General features: G+C 41.2%; 1 protein-coding gene across 1 annotated transcript in view; it reads right to left on the bottom strand.

Moving 5' to 3' along the window:
* Positions 1 to 1,244: 1,244 nt before the first annotated feature.
* Positions 1,245 to 21,836, bottom strand: part of map3k10 (mitogen-activated protein kinase kinase kinase 10) — a 47,948-nt gene continuing 27,356 nt past the window's right edge. The window contains exons 2-11 of the mRNA XM_085370739.1: positions 16,354 to 16,534; positions 15,019 to 15,167; positions 11,425 to 11,600; positions 10,773 to 11,019; positions 9,038 to 9,160; positions 8,827 to 8,965; positions 8,142 to 8,254; positions 7,762 to 8,060; positions 6,010 to 6,535; positions 1,245 to 2,119 (exon numbers count right to left, since the gene is read on the bottom strand). Of these exons, the coding sequence (XP_085226865.1) occupies positions 1,725 to 2,119; positions 6,010 to 6,535; positions 7,762 to 8,060; positions 8,142 to 8,254; positions 8,827 to 8,965; positions 9,038 to 9,160; positions 10,773 to 11,019; positions 11,425 to 11,600; positions 15,019 to 15,167; positions 16,354 to 16,534 (2,348 nt within the window). The 3' untranslated portion in view covers positions 1,245 to 1,724. The remainder of the gene's footprint in view (positions 2,120 to 6,009; positions 6,536 to 7,761; positions 8,061 to 8,141; positions 8,255 to 8,826; positions 8,966 to 9,037; positions 9,161 to 10,772; positions 11,020 to 11,424; positions 11,601 to 15,018; positions 15,168 to 16,353; positions 16,535 to 21,836) is intronic.

Raw genomic sequence — 21,836 nt, forward strand, 5'->3', positions numbered from 1 at the left:
GTTTGTTTTTATTTCATTGTCTCTCATTCGTTTCACATTTACTCATCATTGAACCGTAGAAACGTCACAGGTTGAGACCGAAGACAACATGGATGTTTCAGCTTCCCAGGTTTTCCTTGGTTTTTCATTTTATACTAAACAAATATATACAGATATCCCAGGAAGAGCATCGCAATCATAATTAACCCTTTTCCATAATAACAATACATTTAATAAATACTCAGTGTTCTTAACCACACAACGGGAATGAGTTTGGGCTCACCCTTCAACCAGTGGGATTGTCATCATCCCATACAAATAATAAACATGCGCGCGCACACATACACGTACTCACACACACACACAAAGAAATCTGCACAGTCAAGTAATAACATCTGTAGCCAGGATGAACCGTCCTCTGTTCAAAAACTACTCCGGAGATAAAAGTTGATTTGTCAGCCATGACGGGAGCACTTTGTGCCGAGCTGGTCCACCAGTTGCCCAACTTAAAGTGCAGGTGACATCGAACACAGCAGATGAAAAGGAGAGAAGGTGAAGTTTGGAATCGAGTGGCGGGCTTCTGTCAGCGCTTTCTACTTTGTGTCCGTTTCAATGGTGTGAGCAGGATGGGACCAGACCGTCGGTATGTAAGGAATGTCTCCATAAAAAGTTTTTTAAAAAGACGGAGGAGAGGAACAGATGTGTGGCAACCAGTGGTCTCGTTTTAAAGAAGTGAAAAACCGTTCACATGTGAAATGACATGCACTGAAAAAGCACCAGCACACAGAAACAGGCGTATCTCCTTAATCCACACGTGTAAAGTAATAAATACATATACATATATGTATATGTACACATTCACACACAGAGACGCACACTGGGGCTGCTGGACCAATAGAAAAACATTTTTGCTAACAGGCTGCAGCAGGGATGGTGCAAGCACTGAGAAAATAAACTCTGATTTATTTATTTTTTAAATTTTTACCTTACAAGGCTGAGGATATACACCACCAGTGAGAAAAAGGCTTTTTCCTGTCTCGAGTCTGGGAGAGAAGAGGACGACAGATGACACGTGTGAGGATGAAGAAGGTGGAGCTGATTTTATAGGGCTTGTTTGTGCACTGGCATGACAAACAGTGTGCAAAAAAGGAACAAGGACACAAGATTTTCACAATATCAGCGCCTCTTTTTTTTTTAAATAATGAAAATGCTCCGCCTTCAGGGAAGAAACATGCAAGCAGAAAGTGTAAAGCTATGCAGACGGGCAAAAGCACAAGCAGATGGATTGAAATGAGCAGTTAGTGAAGTCACAGAACGGCTGTTTGAGTACTCGAATGGCTTTTAAAGAAATGTAGCCTGGTCGTAGGGCACCAGGAAGCAGGTAGAGATGGCCTTTCTGGGCAGGAAAAGAAAGGTAAAGTGGGACTGGGCGCACTACAAGGCTGTTAAAAAGGCCTCTTGGACCCTCAGTGTCGTGCAGGTTAGTGAGCACTATCAGCGAATGGCTTTCTGTGAGGGTTTAACACCTTATTAGGGCACACAAGTGAGGTGAGTTGCATGAGGGTCCTTAAAACAACAAGAGAAGAAGTGGGATGTTTTTGCAAACTTCGGTGAGAGTGCACTTTGCTCGGCTCAGACATCAGTAGGCGTTCCTTGTTCGGCCCAAGCTGTCATGTCCTGGAACAGGTCTGAATGCAAAAGAAAAAAAAAAAACCTTAAAATGTTTGTTTATTCTTTGATTTTTACTACGAGTACTGCTGCCCACATAGGGTGGCAGGCTGTAGCTGCCCGCAGAGAGGAACAGTGTGGTCCAGATTCTGGCCCTCCATGTCCATGTCCATCAGGTTGGGTCGCGCCGCACTAGCGCTGCTGTCCCCTGAACCGAGGGGGCTGTCGCAGCTGCTGCCCGGCGATGAGCTCAGGGTCCGGGAGAGAGAGCCCAGCTTCCAGGGATCAGGTCTTACCCGGGATGGCGTTGGCCTCGGTCGGGGGGCAAACTCCAGCGTCTTGGGCCTCTCCAGGGGGCTGATGAGGCTGTGAGGATCCGGGTCGGGGATGGGTGGAGCGGGAGCTTTACGCCGGTGAGGGTAGATAATGGCAGGTTCAGGTAGCCGGGGGATATCCAGCTTGTCCTGCATACCTAAGAATAATAACAGAGGTGTGTCATGTTTCAAGCAAACACTTCGTGATTTAAGCTGCTCAGATACGCAAGTGTGTAGTCAAATAAATGCCTGTGGGCTGAAGCTCAAAACGGATGTTTTGCATCAAATCTCCATCTCACATTTTTTGCACAAAGCAATTAAGTGAGAAAATCATCTGCGGAATAAATCACTAGAAAATATTCAGCAGCTGCAGCTGTAGATCAGATAATGAGGCAATGTTTTGCATATGTTAGCCCACTAACTGCAAATTTGTGTGTAATTTATGTTGCCTCAGATCTTTTACTTTAGGAAAGTTTGTAAGAAGTAAGTACTGCAAGGCAGGGGCGGAGCGTGGGGGTGGCTTACGGGGCTTAAGCCCGGGTTGTTTTGTCAGAAGCCCGGGGTATTTTGGAGTGTAATTTTTTCATAGTTAGATGCCTGGCTGACAACTGTATAAAACAAAAAGTACACACAATATTCGAAGCACATAGTGCACACTGTGGGAATTTACGACTGTGCGTGAATCCCCCCCTGATATTGGTATGATCCAAGCTCAGGCACTAAGCGACTGAGCGAGGGGGCGGGGCAGCTGCTGCCCGTGAGTGCGCTGTTGGAGAGACGGAGCCAGCCATACTAAGGAGAGCTTAAGTTTGAGCAGGTACCAAAGCAAATCATTCGTACCGTACAAATAATGTAAATATGACGGTGCATCACGAAAGATTGATATCAAACTGATCACTTGACCAATATTACGTTACTTGCTCTTCAAGTGAATCAACAAATGGCAAAATGAAAAGCCGAACAAATGCTATTTTTTAGAGAATCTTAGCTTACGTGTGTTTATTTCATATTTTCAGTTCTTACCCTCCCCGACTAAATCGGTTTCAGTTATGTACTGAAACATAAGAATGGACATTCGAGGGTTCTTTCAAAGAAAAAACTCAGGTAAATGTTATTTTATATATTATGCTTTGTATGTTGTTCAGTATATTTCTATGCAAAACAAGAGGGATTTCAGTACACAGCAGGATATTCACATTTGTAACCAGATATTTACATACACTTTAGGGAGAAAACATAAAACATTTTTACTGTACAACATCAATTTAGAGTAAATTTTTGTTTTAGATAAATATTGAAATATATTTTGAATTAGTTAAATTTCAGAATAAAGAGAGACAGAGCTATTTTTATCACTTTCATCAAATTTAGGAGTACATGTACACTAAATTTATTGTTAATTAATAAGAAAACTCCAGACGATTCCATTCTGAGCTGAAGAAGCTTCTGATAGGTTAGTAGAGTCCATGTGAGTAAATTGGTGGCACAGCTGTGGATGCATATAAGGCAAAACACAGAGCCTGTTTCTGTGACATGGGAACATCAAGAGATGTCAACCAAAACACCAGGAAAAGAACTGTGGAGCTCCATAAGTGTGGCTCAATTTGAATACAATTTGGTGCCATTTGCAATTAAGAAATACAGATAGTTTCTCTCTTTACTCTTAAAGTTAACAAATATGTTTTTATATTTATCAATCTAAAAAAATAAACATTTAGTCTGATTTGATGTTACAATTAAAAAAGTGTTTTTATCTGAAGAGTAAATATCTGGTTTCAACTGTATATTTGATGATTGTCAGCACAAAGAGTGAGAGAGAGGAGAACGAGGACAGAACAGATGAACAAGAGCAGGTGAGACACACATGTTAGTCAAATGGTTGTTTACCAAAAGTATCACCGTATCATAGGTCCTCATGTATCTTGTACCTAGTGTTTCTTTTTAGGTTTGTTGTTTTTCAAATTCTGTATTTATTAAGTTCTGCAGGCTTGTTTGCACAACAAGGCTAAATAATTATATAAACTTTTCTCAATCTAAATATTGTACTTTGGTAGAATTAAAAAATAAGTGTAGTGCAGGTCTATGATGATTTTTAGTGCTATCATCTAGTTCTGATTCTGGTTCTGTCTTGGTTAAGTCCTCAGTAGTCCTGATTTTGAACTGTTGTAGTCCTGTTTTAATTCTGGATCAGTTCTGGGTCTGGTTGAATTGGGGTTTAGTCCTCGTGTCTTGATGCAGCCCTGACCTTGTTCTGCCTTGCTGCTTAATTAAAAAACTAGTTTAAGGTGTCCTGCACATGTGATATATATTTTTCCCTATATGAAGTCATTCTTTTTTGAACAGAGCCTATTAATCTTTTAGTCATTTCTACACCCCCCCCCCCCCCCCCCCCCCCCCCCCAAAAAAAAAAAAAAAAATCCCACATGCATACTACTCTTTGGGCTAAGCCCCGGGTGTTTCAAATGTCTGGCTCCGCCTCTGCTGCAAGGTATAAGCAAATATTACAATTACATTCAACACCGGGGGTCATCTTAGTATGCATACTGCAGCGAAAAGTCCAACATAAAGTGAGAGTACACAAAGAAATAATAAAACAATAAAGAGGGAAAACTAGGAAACATAAGAGTACGGCTAGAGAGCTGGCAAGTGGAAGAGCTGCAGGTATAAATACTGAGAAGACCACATAATGAAGTGAACACAGGCGTGGCACAGGAAGTGCAGAAACTACCTGAAGTGTAAGTCAAACCTCCTTTTCCTAATTGCAGCAAAGGCGTGAAGGAGAACTGACAATGGTACAGCAGACGTCTGCCCCGCTGAAACTACAATGTCCAGAAGCTGGACTTCAAAATGCAAATTTAACATCATGACAGCATGTTGTCATCCTCAGCAGCAGATTGGCAGATTGAGCTTACCCCACCTCTTGCCATAGGACAGCTGGGTTAGGCTGGATGGATGGATTTTTTTTTTTGTAACTTTAGTAAGACTGTGTCCATCCATCACTTGACCAGTTAACGGTCAGAGTGTTGGGGGCCTATCCCAGCTGACCTGAAGTAAAAATTTAATGAACGATAATCCTGAAGGCTGGCAAATAATCATGGACAATACTAATGCAAAGCGAAGCACTGAAAAACCTTGAATGCACTGTGATATAGTAAACATTACCAATAATCTGATTAAGAGAGGCAACACCATGAGGAAAAGTAGATTTTATTACAGCAACATAAAGTTCAGAGTTCCACTGTGAATAGAAAACACGCTTATAATTAACATTTACATGATCTGCACCACTTTGTTGGTTTTGTTGATCATTTTGCATCGCAGTGAGTGGGATGTAATCTCCTTTCCTTTCATGAAGGGTGCTCCAGTGTAGCATCCACCAAAGGAGGTTATAAACGAGGTACTGAAGCTGCCCTGCAGTTACTTCAGGGTCACTTTGCACAGCAAATTTGACTCGATTGTACCCAGAGGTTTCAAAATAAAGCATGATGTGACTAACACAACACAGATGGAACTGACTGTGGTGGGGTATGTGCTTGTAATCGATGCGCACAGGAAAGATAGTGGATATACTGGTGAAAGGATGTTGAAGATGGATGAAGAGAAGAAGACCACAGAGGAGATTTGTGGATGCAGTGAATGAGGACATGCAGAGGGTTTGTGTCACAGGTTGTGCCTGGGATAGGGTGAGATGGAGGAAGAAGAAGCTGAGGAAGTTGTTCTGTACAGTTATTCTGGAAAATCCTTCACAGGGTCTCCATGACGTGCTGAACAGCCACAAGAGCACTTTTAGAAAAAGACTCATTTGACCATGACACACCACAGAACACCACAGGAGCTCATTCCTACCTGTGACACATGGACTATTTTCACGTATAATAACCTGTTTGTATTATTTTTGGATTTATTTAACTTTGGAGTATTATTTTAACATACTGCACGATGAATGGAGTGCCTGATTTTTAACATTTACTTTTAAGCACTTTAATCCCTGGGATTAATAAAATACTCCGATTCTGATGACAAGTTAGACTAGATTTGAGTCCCGTACCTTTGTTTGTTGTGATGTGTGGTGGAGGAGGCATGGGCATGCTCCCGTCTGACGGCGTCCTGTGGTGTCCCAGAGTTTGGGCTCTGGGTCGTATCGCCCCATCTGAAGGGGTGCGTCTGTGTCCTCGGTTCATGGCCATGGCTGCAGATACATGGGTGGGCGTGAGCGACTGGTTGGGCTCCTTCTTGAAGCTCTCGGCCCGCAGGTCCAACAGTGGGTTGAGGGCAGGCGCTGGGGGCGCCGCCGGTGTTCTGACCCCAGCCATCGGGGTGAGGGGATAATCGTCTGGGTCAGAGGGGAGGAGGGACTTGGTGGAGTTGCAGTCCGACAGAGAGGACAAAGAGAGCAGTGTTACAGAGGGAGAAGGGTCCAAGCAGGGAAGCGTGGAGTCGTGGTGTCTGGAGAGAGACAGAGAGAGGTTTCGGCTGGGTGGAGAGGTGCTGCGACGGAAACGTCCGGTCCGCTGGAAGAGGCCATCCTTCTTCTTACGCTGCTCCTCTCGGAGGTCCTGCTCATCCTGAAGCACCTGAAGAGAACATCAGACCACAAAAACGTGCTGAGCTTTACTCTCATTCTGAGAAAACACACACCATTCACATAAGTTTAACAATTCAGCTGCTGCAATGTGACCTGCAAAGAACAACATTTTGGCCCACTGTCTTTGCTTCTCTTAAGCTCTCTTAAGTTCCTCTGACAGCATTTCAGTCAGGTTGATGTCTGGCCACCTTTGGGTGGATCAGTGCAGCATTTTGTCCAAGGTTCTTGTGGTTTGTTCAACCGCAACTTGAACTTTCTAAGATTATCACTCCCAGGAAATTTGTGCCATTATTTTAACACACAGCTAAATGCTCCAGATATGCAGAATGCCAAAGCATCTTCTTTTATAGAGGTGCTCAGACTTGCCGATGATCATTTAATCAAGTGAATTTGATTATCAGCACCTGGTTCCTACTGACCCTCTTAATTCCTCTGGAAGTAGTAAAAGTATTCTCAACTTTCGGGACTGCAAAGAGCCCTGTGAAAACTGTCTTTTTCACAGGACCATAAAGTAATAATATTGTCGACCTGTACTTTAATAGGAAACATGTTTGACTCAATACAAAAGATCAGGTCTGACTCAGCAGCATCCCACATCTCTCACTGATAATATAAGGGCTTGTTCATGCTGGTTTATCCTTCATAAATGATTCAAATGAGTCTGAGGAGTCCTGGTATCATAGATTCTGAGACATGATCTCTGCCAGGCACTGATTTTATATTAACAGGTAATAAACCGTCTGCAGGAGGAGGCTGTTTATGTGGAGAGGCCATGTCTTCAATAAAGTGGAATCATGCGTGTATGAATGAACACGTCTGTTATTGTGTAAGAGAGATTGTGTCTCCAAGAAGGACATTAAAACACAAAGATATACACAAATAAACAGGATTAGCACAACAATCGAACTGCCTTGAATAGCAAAAAAGCATAATAAAATCTTCTGAATACAAAACCATGCATCATATCTTATGAAGATGTATTAAGTAAAAAATAAATTCATTGTGGGGGTTTGAGGAATAAAAACTAAATGTCGAGACTAAACTCGACATTTCAAGATCAAAGTCACCCTTGACCTTTCAATTTTATTCTCTAAATGCAGCAAAAAAAATAAAAATCCAAATGTCAAATGAAGAAAAAGCTCCTTCCTCATGCAACATGGCTTTAATCTTGCTCCAGAGTTCAACCATATCTCTCCCAGTTTCAGGGTTTCCTACCTGCTGTTTTCCCAGCTGTAGCAAGTCTTGTCCGAGACCCACCGAGGCGAGCAGAGAGGCGCAACCCAGCAGGAATATATCGCTCTTCTTCCTCTGACTGCAGCGACGAAGCGAGTCCTGGTAGCTCACGCCCGTTCCCAAGCCTCCAACCGCCTGACAGGAGCCCATATTCCCAACAGCGGGCACCATGTTGGGCCCCAGGCTGCTCCACAGGGAACCCGAGTCCTCCATGGCCCCGTTACTGCTCGACTCCGAGGGCAGCAAGGAGCCTGGCGATTCCTCAAACTCACTGCATTCCTCTGTAAAAGACAGAATTGATTAAACTCACACTTGTGATTGTGTGAATGAGGCAGAACGCACAGTGAAATGAAAAGACTCACCCATTTCATTCAGGCTGGAGAAGCCAGCAGTCATCGGGGCATGTTTGGGAGACTTGCCCAGATTTGGCGCGCTGGATGACCAAACTTTGCTTCCCTCTGCGAGAGACTTCAACCTGCAAACAGGGAATTTGAATTAGACTGGCAGGACATCAAGACTCCATTTTTTAATATATTATCAGAGGCAACAGATGCTGTGAAAATAACATTTTTTAAACGAAAAAGGGACATAAACCGGTCAGGTCGATGCCACTTGAGGACGCGATTCATACAAAGCGAAGATGATTACTCTGCTTCTGGCTTCTCCGCTCACTGTAATGAGATATTGATCTAAAGGTTTTGTTTCTGTGTGTTATCCAGACGAGTATCTGAAGAAGCCCCTTTTTCTTGCCTGCAGGTGAACAGACAGTGGGCCTTATAATCCTGCAGGTGTTGACACTGCAGTTTCATCAGGTTTTTACAGAAAACAAAGCTTTCTGTTCAAAATTAAAGAGCTGTGACTTTCTGTGCCTGTTGCTGGAAATTATTAACCACAAAATCCATAGTTTATCAAACCGTGTAAGAGCAGCCTGTCACTCCACATACAGTGCTGTCAAAAAAACTTCTCCCCCTTCAAACAAACCTGAGAAAATACTAAATTATCAAAGCCAAAGTATATCTTTAACTTTGAGCAAAACTGTTGACGTACTTTTCCTCGCCGCCCACTCTCTCTTTCTGATGGGTGGAGCTTGGGCCCCAGGTGCGTCCTTTCTTCTTATTGGTCGTCAGGTCTTCCTTTTTACACACAGCGCTGCGACCCCACGTCTTACTGCCATCACTCGGCGTCACTGAAAAACACAGCAAACATTCAATAAACTCCGGTCCATATCCTCACTAGACTTATTGACGTTAACGCTCACATCTGATAGCTCTCAGCCGGGGTATGACCCCAGGGCTGGCAGGCGGGGTCGTGCTCTCGCTCCCCTGGGTCTTCCTCTTGTCCACGCTGGGCGATGCCTGCACCGTGATCTTATGCTCGAAGCCTGCAAAGACAGGGAATATGAGAAGCATTTACATGACAAAAGGAGAGATTGATAGACAAAGAACTCACAAACAAACTGGCGATTTGGAAACACACACAAAACAAGGCGCAGATTTTGAGGATAAACAGAAATTACATCAAAAGGAGGCACACAGGAGGCGTCTCCCCATCTATTGTATTAGAGTATTAATACGCCATGAGAACATATATTTTGGATTTCCTACATCCTACTTTCACTTTAGGGATAATAAATTGACTGAAAAGCAGAGTTAAGTTAACTTTACTTATTATTGGGTTACAACTCGCTCGACAGCAACAACATATTGGAAGAGTGTCATTCTAGGAAATGCAGTGACGGAAATTTTGAAGCATATAAACAGATTCATGGGAAAATTATCTCTAAATTATATCAAGGCCTCAGGAAACAGAAAGATAATAACACCAAGTACAGTGAAACACAATTGGGAAAAAAGAGCCAAACTTAAACGCAGAAATAGCTGAGGCAGAGTTTGCGTTGTGACACAGTATGATCATCGTGCAGTAAAAGTCAAGTGTTTTGTTACAGTATGTTTAACGCTGAGAAAGATGCTAGGCTATCAAATCCCTGTAGCTGTCCCGGCACTGTATCTTGTAATGAAAGTAATCAAAGAAGATGTTATTATCAAAAAGGACTGTTAGTTATTCAAAATATTGATCATCACTGGTTAACAAAAAAAAAAAAGCTGTGAGTGATGTTTGGAGTATCCCACCTGTTCGGTTTTCCTTCTTAAAACGTGTTAAATAAAAAGCGATTCAAGACAAAGATGAGCTAACTAATGAAAAAACACAAAGACATGCATGTCAGGATAGCTGCTGACTGTAAACTGGCCGTGTGAATGTAAGAGTGAATGGCTGTTTCTCTCTGTGTTAGCCCGGTGATAGACTGGGCTCCAGTCTGGATGGATGGATGGATGATGGATGCCATGTACCACTCTTTGTTAAACACACATCTGAACTGAAAGGCTTCTCTCATAAAACCTGCTTCTTTCTAAAGTGTTACTTTGCATTAACTGTGTCCCAAATGCAGCTGTTAGGATTAGCAAAGTAATATGACGGGTTTTTCTTTCCACCTTTAGTAATGAAGTGGTATTTTTTTACTGGGACATCCTTGTTAGCCTACATGAAATGATTTGGTAAAACAAACACAAAGGGAAGTATCAAAAATGAATTTTTTCTTTGCCTTTGTGATGTTTTCCATCAAAATCAAGGAAAAGTGATTACTATCGTTTACTATTCGTGAGTCAAAATTTCTACTTACATACTTAAACATCTGAAAAAATAACTTAATGATGAGACAATAACTTTGAGTACTTGAGTATGAATTTTGAGGAGATAACCCAAACGTATTTACTCATGGATGACAGAAACGCTTTGTTTTCACTGGCGGAAACGAGCTCCCAAAGATTAGGGAAAGGACATATGAGGTCATTCTTTTAGGAATATTCAAATGCAGCCAGTGTCCTAAATTTTCCACCTGAAAATACCCCATCTCACAGGAAGTGACATCATACCACCTTTGTGCACCTGATTCACCGGATTAAAACTGTCCGGGTGTGATTCCTGTGTGCACCCACCAGAGGGCAGACTGATACAGTTGCTGTCTCTGCCCAGCTTCAGTAATCGGCTCTTCTTGAAGTGGCCCTTCCTCTTCTTGACGCTGGGCTTTTCCTGGTACATCTGGTGGATGATGATGTTCAGCTCTCGCTCAACAATGTCGATCTCCCTCTCTGCCAGCTCCTGCTCCCTCTTCCTCAGCTGTTCCTCCTGCTCCTTCTGCTCCTCGGCTGCTCGGGCCAGCGCCTCCTCCCATGATCTCAGCTCCTGCAGAGAAGCAGGGGAAGATGAAGAGCTTACCACAGCACCTCTTTTGAAACCTCTTTCCTGGCATTTTGTTAGCTGCTAACTTAATTCTTATTTGCAGAAGCAGCACAGATGTGACAGCGTGAGATTCCTCTCACCTCCGTATGAAATGTGACTTTTATTAAAGCACTTCTGTCTGAATAAATCAGCTCAGAACAGGAGAAAAGAAGAGCAAACGAATGTACTCACATTTGTCAACTTTTAGCTGGAAACTAAAGTTCTGATTTACTCATTCTGTCTTTGTACAATGTGACTTCTAACCACAACACTGAGCATTATAGTACAGAGAGGATCTGCGCGCACATACGAGCGCTTTAAAGTATTTTTATATGCAGACATGTTTTATAAAAATCCACCATTTCTCACCTTCTCTTTGGCCCTGAGCTCGTCGAACATCTGCTGGATCTCCAGCCTCCAGTCTTCTTGTAAGGAGTGAAAGGACTCCAGAGGCATCTGAAACATGGCCGACTGCTCGATGGCCAGCAGCCGCCTCAGGATACTGGTGAACGACGGCCTGCCGTGAGGGTTCGGGCTCCAGCACTCTGAGGAGCAGCAGACAGTAAGAATCTGTTGTTTATTATGGATTTCGCAGCTGTAATCATGACTTATAACTATAACGTAAAATTACAGGCACACGTGAAATAAAGTGCCATTTAAGTTGTGTTTGCAATAATTGAACAGACGCTACTTTTTCTTAATTAAGTGTAAAATTGTCACAGAAATTTCAAAGATTTCAAATATGAAACATTAAAAAATACATAAGCACATTTTTTTAAAGGCATAACAAATGTGATCTTACGTAATCAGGCTTCTAATGTCAAAACATATTTTCACACAATGTCCTTGGAAAAATCTCACTACCACGTTTACCAAAATAAAGACTTTAAAGGAGGGACTGAGCTAATCGTAACTATGTATTTTTAAACTGCAAATTATGTCCTCAAAGTCAAATCTGTCATTATCTATTTTATCCAGCAAGATAATATTATCACACTTTAGTTTTTTATGGCAATTACATGTAATCTGTTTCTAATAATGCAGAATTAACTGTGATAGGTCAGCAAGAATCACATATCTGTAGCCGTCTACATATTTAACTATTACATTTCCACTCATCCACCTTCTTGTTTTACCATAAAATAACCAGAACCCAACCAGCCTGGCAGTCAGCTGAGTCGAGCTCATGGACAAAGACTCACTGTTATACTTGGAGAAGATGTCACCATAGTTTAAAACCCTTTACATTTACAGACCTTCAACAATCTCTTTGAGAGTAAATGCAGTTAGTCCAACTCGGACTGTGACAGTTTGCAGAAAGGTCGTCTCCTATCAGGAGACCTGTGCAATCGCCTTGTGATCAAAAGTGGTCGTGAAGAGTCGCAGAATGCAAAGAGGATCCTGTCGTTTTTTTACTCAGGTGTCTGAGCCACTATCTTGCTCTGACAAAGCTACGTCCTAATTCAGACTAAGTCTGTTTTCTGTTTTTTTTCCTATTATTTTAATTTATTTAATAAAATGTTGGTATTTGGCGTCTCTGTAACATGGAAACATGGATTGTTATCTAATTAGCTTTGTCCTATACTGGGAAGTGGACGGTACAGAATAAATGCATGCAGCAAAATCTATAAAAAATAATACAGATAGTTAGATATAGATATGTTTACATATCAGATTTTATATATTCATTTTGTCAGAATTTTTCCTTCAAGTTTTAGAAAGACAGACAGTGGCTGTGCGACGGACTGTGCAGGGTGTACACCACCTTCTACCCTATGACAGCTGGGATAAGCTCCAGCACGCCGTGACCCTGGGGATGTTTGGATGGATGAACAAGCACACAATAAAACCTAAAAATGGATTTTTAGGTCTAACAAAATGACACATAGATAATTTCAGTAGACTCGCCCTCTACCCCATCGACAGTTAATGTTTATTAGCCTATCACACAGCGGTCAGGTTATTAGTACAGCACAAAAAGGACTTAGCCATGAATTGCTGGCTCGGACAATTCTTCCCTTTCTGGCACTCAAAGCGGCAACAGGAGACATGGAAGGAAGCGAGATGAGACGGCATATGGCGACCATCATGAGCCAAACCCCGACTGCCAGTGTTGCCGAAACATGCCGCACACCTACAATAATCTGCCGAGCCACAAACTGATCACAACTGCCTCTCCGACGTCTAACTACAAACACACAACCCGTCTCCTAAAAGTCCAACAGATTAACGCAAGAGAAGCACTAACAGTGGAAAATTGAAAACATGGAAAAAATAGGGGCTAAAAATACAGCCTGCAGCAGGTGACGTTCATTTTTTTAATGGATCTAAATTATCATAAAATCCATGTGGCGGGAGAGGAGATGAAAGTGAGCCGATGACAGGAGTAAACAGAGTGTAGAGAGTAGCGAGGGATGACAAAGGGGAGATTAACGGATGAACTTGGATAAGATGAAGTGGGGGAAAGGAGCTTTAAGCAGCAGAGTGGGAGGGAAGTTTGGTGCTGTGGTGCTGACAGTTTGAGACGCATCTCTCTCTCTTTTTTTTTTTGTCTTTTACATTAAACCTGCCCTGCAGCTTTAACCATCCACATTTTTTTAAAAGTAACCTGGGAATAAGCATATTAGGGCAGCTTAGATATAAAGCAAGTGTGTGTTTAAACAGGGATGATCTGAACTCTGAAACAGGAGCCGGTTAATACTCCACCACTGTTAACAGCGATTATTTGCAAGGTGAAAAGGAGAAATGTGGCCCGGGGGGAGCTCAGGCATGTATAAAAAGTAAGTTAATGAAACCGTCCAGACACGCGTCGTCTATTTTATCTCTGTGTTTGCTTCTCATCTCCCAAATGTGGGATAGAAATTGTTTTAAAATAAACAACAGTAACCTCAAAAGTTACAGGATCTTGAAGTCAGTGGATATGAACAGCCTGTGGGCTTATTTAAAATGTTTCAGCATTTTCAGTGACAGTTTAAGGTCATATTCACAGCAACATTTTAGGGCTTTACTAGGTTATAAAGAGAGACAAAGGAGAAGGGAAGACATATTAAAGTCATTCAATGAATAAAAACAACTCGAGTAATCTCTGAGATCATTAAAGTCAGAAAACTCAGATATTCCTTAAAATATAGTCAGAAATGTCTGAGAAAAACATTTTCCCCCACCTATGTGAAATCTCCTCTTTTTAGGAGGTGTGTTTCTGAAGTGCAGCTGTTAATCTGCTAATCTAACTAAAGCAGCAAGTGAAAGTAAAGCTTAAACATTTTCCAAGGTGAGGTCGAAATAGTAAAGCAAAGTAAACGCAGGTAAATTTAATGTGCAGGACCGAAATTTAAAGATTTCTGAGGGAGCTCGGAAAATTTCATTGCTACTGTGTTAATAAAGATTATGATTCTTGCCATCTCACTATATAAAGTGATATCATAAAGATTAAAAGAATGTAAGCCGATAAATTAACATATATGTTCGTGTACATGAGCGAAGTGGAAAAACTGCCACAAGCTTGGGGAAAAACTGCCAACTGGATGGGTTTTTGATGATGACGATAACAATAATAATAATCATCATTTTGGACTTTTTTAGTTTTAGAAACCACTTCCTGTAAACTTTTTGAGTTTTTTTCTCTTACCACCTCCTACGTTGCCATTTTTGGGGGTGTTTTTCATGTTTTAAAATCTAATTTTTAAGACAGGAAATGAATATATATTATTAATCTAACCACAAACCCCAACAGAAATACCGCAGTGACACATCACAAAACACAATATCCAGATCATATGCAAAAACATGCCGGAAACAAACCAAATATATTTTCAAACAGCTTTCAGTGCGGCTGCTGGAGCAGCCATACCTTCATCTTCAGCTAACCGTGATTACATATGTGACAAACACACACACACACACAAAAAAATCACTTTGATTACATTCTTGACTGAGGCTGTGTTCAGGTAACAACCTTCTTACCTCCCAGTAGTTGAGCAAAAGGTTCAGGGCAGGTTGAAGGGACGGGAAGCGTCAGCTTGTTCATTGCGACTCCGTAAGCTACCGCCAGTGCATCTATCTCCCGGTAAGGAACCTCGCCAGTGAGCAACTCCCAGAGCAACACACCAAAACTATGAGGAGAGATAAAAATGAGAAATCAACATTAAATCTATTCTAACTTAAAAAAAGTTTTCAACTGTCACCTTCATTTTTTTTAAGTGTAGAACATGCTGTGGATCTAACATTCACAGCAAATTAGTCATTTAGTCAAGTTTAGTCAAAAAGAAAAGATAAAGCAGGCTGGGTGGGATGTGTGTCGATAAGTACAACGTAGAATAAACAGCTTTCTGTTGTGCAATACAGAAAATACCTCTATAAAGTAAAATAGCTCTGTGTTCAATAATGCAGCAATATAAAGGAGAATGTTATTCACTAAATATAGTGCAAACAGTCACAATATAAAATTAAAGTGGCCCAGTATAAGCCACGTGAACGTGATATTAAATAAAATATGAAACTAGTGACTGAAACCATCAGAAGAATATCTGCTGTTGTCATAATTTCCAGTCAATCTGACTTCCTTCTGCAATCACGCATCACTTCCTGCAGATGATGCCTATCTTTTATATGCAGGCCATGTTATTAAATAAACAACCTGAACACTTGGAATTGCTAATTACTTAACTTTCTTCTTCCCTGCTCTTCTTCTTCTTACCGTTTCAGTTAGAGGTCCAACACAGTAGATCATCTTCCTCCATCTCACCAGCCCTCTCCTCTAATCACACCAACCCACTGCATGACCTTCTTCACTACATCCTTACATCTTCTCTGAAGTCTTCCTCTTTTGCTTCTCACATTTCTAATCCTGTCTCTCTTGGTCACTCCCATTGAAAATCTCAGCATCCTCAACTCCACCTCCACCTCCACCTCAGTATTTATCCTAAAAGCTTTCATTTCTGTAGCACAGACGAGCATCTACCTGTATTGCTCCTGTGTGTTTAGACTTTCTCACTATCTTCTCTTTCTACATGTAACCCCAGACTGACTGCATTATGTGGAGATCAAGGCCCGAGGAGGCTACACTGTCTGTTGTAGGTCGTCAGAGGTTTTTATGACTCTAGCTGTGTGTTTGGGATCATTGTCCTGCTGCAGACGCTGTGCTGATGCCACTTTGCTGGAAAGTCCACTGACAGCTTTTAAAGTGTTTTGGTTATTCACCCTGTTCCCCGTTCGTCTGCCCTGACAGGCTGCATGGAGACATCTGTCAATGTGTAAACCAGGGAAGTGCAGTGACACACAAAGAGGCAAGGGCAGTACCTCCACACGTCGCTGCTCTTGGAGAAGAGGGAGTGCTTGATGACCTCCGGGGCCATCCAGGCGTAGGTCCCTGCTGCACTCATCTTGGTGGTCTGGTGCCACTCTCTGGCCAGACCAAAGTCTGTGATCTTCAGGGTTTTGCCATTCAGGTCATCCCGCTCCACCGGCTGCAGAATGAGGACTGAGGATGAGGAGGAAAGAAAACAGAAGAGAAGAGCTTTCGTTATAAAAGGTGACATTCTCATACACACAGTGTGGATGACAAAAACGCACACAAATACACTTAGAAACTGCTTTTGTGACTTTTAAATATGCAAATGCGCTCTGACAAGATATCAAACTACTGAAAGGGAAAAAGAAGAAACACAGACAGCAAACAAAGCTCCGGAGTCATGAATAATTACTCCAATCCGGCAGTAAAAATGAACTCACATTACACAAACCAAGTGTTTTTATGATTCTTAAATGCAAATATCTCTTTCTTTATAGTTCCTTTATGATACAGATTGAATTTATTTATTTGTTTTGGGTGAGGGGGTGGATGTTCTAAATTAAAAGATCAAATTATAATGAAATTAACCAACAAATCAGTCAAAATAATCACTACTTACAGCCTTAACAGAAGTGTCAGTGTGATTCAGTTAACTTCTGCTTTACTTTAAGTGTTTGTTCACAACAGTTGTCCCAAAATGCTTTATATTGAGAAGTAAAGACCTACTATATTACCAAAAAAAAAAAAAAAAACCCAAAGAAACGTAAAACACCAAAACTCCCCACTCCTGCAATCAGAGACCATGAACAAGACGCAGGGGGCAGTGCAATGAAGGCAGGAGGAGATTAAAGAGTCTTCTTTCACTTCTTATTATATTCAGCAGAATCTGTGAAAATTACGATGGGCCTGAGACGTCAAATGCATTGCAACTTAAGAAAACAGCAGCAAATATAGAAATGCTACAAAAGCGCACAACAAAACAAAAACACAACAGAAAGCAAAGCAAAACACACACACACACACACAAAAAATCACTTTGATTACATTCTTGACTGAGGCTGTGTTCAGGTAACAACCTTCTGTGTTGTGTTCACAGAACACAACGCAAGTGTTTTTGTGGAGACAATAATGTGACGGACCAGCTGCAGAGGTGACGAGCTAACAGTAAACGGCTATTCTATTCAATTCAATTTTATTTATACAGCGCCAAATCACAACAACAGTTGCCTCAAGGCGCTTTATATTGGAAGGTAGACCCTACAAAAATACATAGAGAAAATCCCAACAATCATATGACCCCCTATGAGCAAGCACTTTGGTGACAGTGGGAAGGAAAAACTCCCTTTTAACAGGAAGAAACCTCCGGCAGAACCAGTCTCGGCCATCTGCCACGACCGGTTGGGGTGAAAGACGGAAGACAGGATAAAAGACATGTGGAAGAGAGCCAGAGATTAAAAACAAGTATGACTAACAGCTAATAAGCATGTAAAGAGTTATAAGAATCATACACATCATCCCACATATTATCTGCATGTTTTGGTTTCTATCACTTCCTCACCTGTTCCGTCACATTATTGTCTCCCCTAAAACACCTTTTTTTGATTTGTGAGATTTTCTTTCCTACATGCTTTGTGTTTTATTCAATTTCCAATGTGTTTTTTCTCCCTCTGCTGAGTTTTGTGTGCAGTGTTTTTCTATTTGCTGATAATTCATAACTTTGAGTGCACTTCACCTGCCAGGGCCACTGCATAAATGCTGAAAATCAAACCATGGATCTATTTTTCATTAAGAATAAGAGTTCAGCAGCACAGCCATGTTCGCAGAGCAGGTGTAGTTGGACCTTTGTGCCTATTTCTTCCATTCAGTGAAACTACCTGGTCAGTCTGCAGTTTCCTACAGTGACGGTATTTTAATGTGTGCAGTCTCCTTGCTAACATTAGATACCTTCGTCTTTGTGCCACTCTCAGACTTCCTCCTTCATTTCCGTGAGAGGACTGGCTATGGAAATATTTGGAGTGTACACAGTTCACTGGGAGCCAGGTGGGGGTTGCTCTCTCTCTCTCTGACTCGCTCGCAATTATCTACAGCCGTATGCAAAAGGTGGTGAAACAAGGCTACACACACACACACACACACACACACACACACACACACACACACACACACAACAGCGTCTTTGTTTACACACACACGTGCACTCCTGTGCGCGCGCACACACACATGCACAATAACCTTTCACATGATAAAGGTGTGTCTCTTTCGCTCTCTGTGCTCTGTCCACAAGCTCGCTAGGAGACGAGTTTCAGTGATACGGACGTGCTCTCAGGCCTATCAGCTGATACTTCCATAGCCGAGTCATGTTTTGCTTGAGGAACGCCGTCACAGCACTCCATTACAGAGAGGCTGTAGCGGTGAGACGACGATTAAATCGTGTTTGTGTTTGTCTGCTGGGTCAGGTCTTAATAGCGACAAAGAGGTCACACGACTCTGCCTGTAACTTGCTTTACGTCCGCCCAGATCAGATCCTTCATAATGTAATTCTATTTTTGTGTCACTGTACACACAGCATCTCCCACACATCAGTGAGTGCTGCTCTTCCTGAAGTTTCTCACTTGTTCTTTGAAGTGTGTTTTTTCTTATCCTATTGAGGTTCAAATGACATGTGGTGGTTTACAGATTGCAAAGCCAGTTAAGAAAAATGTTATAGTGACCTTAAAAAGTATCCTAGAGTTTATTTATTGCTTATTGGCAGCTCTCTATATGAGACTATCAAGGTCTTCAGCTCAGCCATTGTGGCCCTGCACCTTTAAATCAGCATTGTTTACTATTCTGTTTTCTTATCTTAACGGTCTGGTGTATTTCTTCATATTTCATAAAATGTGAATGTATGGCATTAGAAGTGCACACTGTTTTGGGGTCTTTTCTTATTAGACTTTATGTACAATATAATCTTTTAAAAGAACAATATATTTTATTCAATTCACTCGATTGTTAAATGAGTAGAAAACGATACTTTTGGTTGTTTTCTTATTCACAAAGGACCACCACAGCAGTTAGTTCCTGTCTTGAAACAACCCAAAAAGGGATTTGTGTCTCCTCCTTGGATCAAACCAGGTATCTTTTACTTGATCCTCCCTTTTTTTTTTTTTTATTGCTGGTTCCAAACACCAAAAAGGTATTTTATGTAAATCCAGTGACAGCATATTTCTGTCAAACCACATTTATACATTTTTGGGGGGTTATATATATTATTAATAAACCAAATAAAATAATTCAGGACCCAAAATTGAACCCTGAGGAACGCCACACTGCATTAAATATAAACACTCCAGTTGTATAGCTGGTATTTTCTATCGTTGTTATAATTTTCTCCAGAACTACTGATGGAGTCAACCTATTTGTATGGAATCCATACTCAATTAAACTATACTGTATGCATATTATTTGTACATGATAACAAATATGTATAGCCTAGGTTAAATTATAATAAAGTTATTGAAGTGATACAAGAAGTTTGACTCCAATGGTAACTGGTGGAAATCACAGACTAACCCCATATGTTTCTGTGATATTCTGTACATTGCATAGAGTTGTCTAATTAATGAATAACATAAACAGCTGTTAAAGAACTAAAAGGCAGGTATTAAATGTGTATTCGCTGCATTGTTGGGGTCAGTGTGTGTTTATTGTGTTTGCTTTCTCCTGCTATGTTCACTGTGTGGGTTTTGTCCTATAAGTCGACTTCTGTTGGCTAATTTCTTTACATTTGCTTATAATTTGAACCAATGCATTAATCAATGCACTGGTACAAAAAACGAAAGAAAACAAACCACTATAATGTATACAATATATACTACTATATATTACTGTTACAGTGGACTGGACGTCTACTTGAGCAGTTTGTTTTTTGTTTTTTTTTTAATTTAAGACTTTTACCTGCAACTATGTATTTTTATATCGTGCCCTTGGTGCTTTTACTTTAATAAAAAGGTGAAGTATGTCACCTCGGGCATGCGTATTAGCAAAAAAGGAATAAAATATTCTATATCTTAGTGGATAATGAGAAAAAATATTCAGCAACAGTTTTGAGCAAAAATGCCAAATACTGCTCACATTTGAATATTTGCTGTTTTCTTCAGTTTTCTGGAAAAGTCAGTTACGGTTTCAGCTTTGTTATTATATAACACATCACAGATGAAACATCTAGAGCAAAAAAATACTACATGTTTTACCAACGCTTTAAAATGTATAACGCTGAAGATAAAAACTTGAAAAATATAGGCGAGTCCTTGAGTACATGTTATTTTCCACCTCTCTAAGGTAATGTGACTGTGTCGAGGAGTAAAGTGAGGGTTGCTGACAGTGATAATAAGCTGCCCTCATCCTCCTCCTCCTTCATCCGTTCTATTCTGATACTGCTGTCTGTGTGAGGGACGACTGTCTCCTCGGGGTTAGCTGTTTCTGAGAAGCAAAAATGGACCCGGACAGACTCCAAAAAGAAAAAGAAAAAAAGGACAGAGAGAGATTGGGATGTGTTTGCATGCTCGGATGGGTGTGTCCTCACAGTCCACCTTTCCCAGTTCGTTTCGTGTGTACATATACAGAGGCCTGACACTCTGGGAGAGGACATCAGGCATGTGGGTGGAAGGTCGGGTGGAAATAGAAAGAAAAAGACAGGGAGGCTGACAGAAATGCACAAACACAAACTGGATGTGTGACTGAAGCAGCACTTCCACCTGCTTCCTCTCCGTTTCTCATCTTCAAATGACTATATCATCAGCTTAGGTTCACACACTGGTAGAGAGGCCTTCATATTCACCCTGCCACAAGTTCTTCCATCCACACATCAAACACACAAATCAACATGTTTGTGTTAAGCTGGCAGCACAGAAACCTGAAGTGCAGCGACACACGAATAAGACTCACAAGGGCGTGGGAAGTATATTTTTATCGCAGTGAAGGAGGGGAAAAAAAGTCCTCAAGGATAGTGTGGCTTTTACACAATGCGATGCCAGCGCTGTTGGAAATGTTATCTCAAAATGGGAATGAGAAGAAAGCAAGAAGCACTGCTTACATTCTCCCAAAGGGCTTCTATACAAACATGAATTCTGGTAAATATCACAGCCACTGATTAATCGCACATCTTGATTACAGTCATCATACTTTGACAGTATTTCATCAAGAAAAACTGGTGCTTTCTCTGCTCTTTGAAAGCAAAGTCCAAAAAGTCAATATCATTTACACTCTCTTATCAATGACCTCAGAGTGCTGTGCCTGCAACCTACAGAGAGCATCCAAATTATAAACAAGCAGATCAGAACGAGTCTAAAGCCAAGCAAATAGCTCCTTGAGGAAAAATAAAGCAATGAAGATAAAAACTGAGCTTCATAAACAGGAGCTCTGCAGTTATTAAGTCTTTTGGGTACCACGCACCTCAGTGCTGTGTAACTTCAGTGCCCGTGGTCCCTAATTGCAATAATTGAACATCTAG

This window comes from Diplotaxodon limnothrissa, linkage group LG14, assembly GCF_057381915.1.
Source record: "Diplotaxodon limnothrissa isolate DT_005_m linkage group LG14, D_limnothrissa_male_GT1.1, whole genome shotgun sequence".
Taxonomy (NCBI): Eukaryota; Metazoa; Chordata; class Actinopteri; order Cichliformes; family Cichlidae; genus Diplotaxodon; species Diplotaxodon limnothrissa.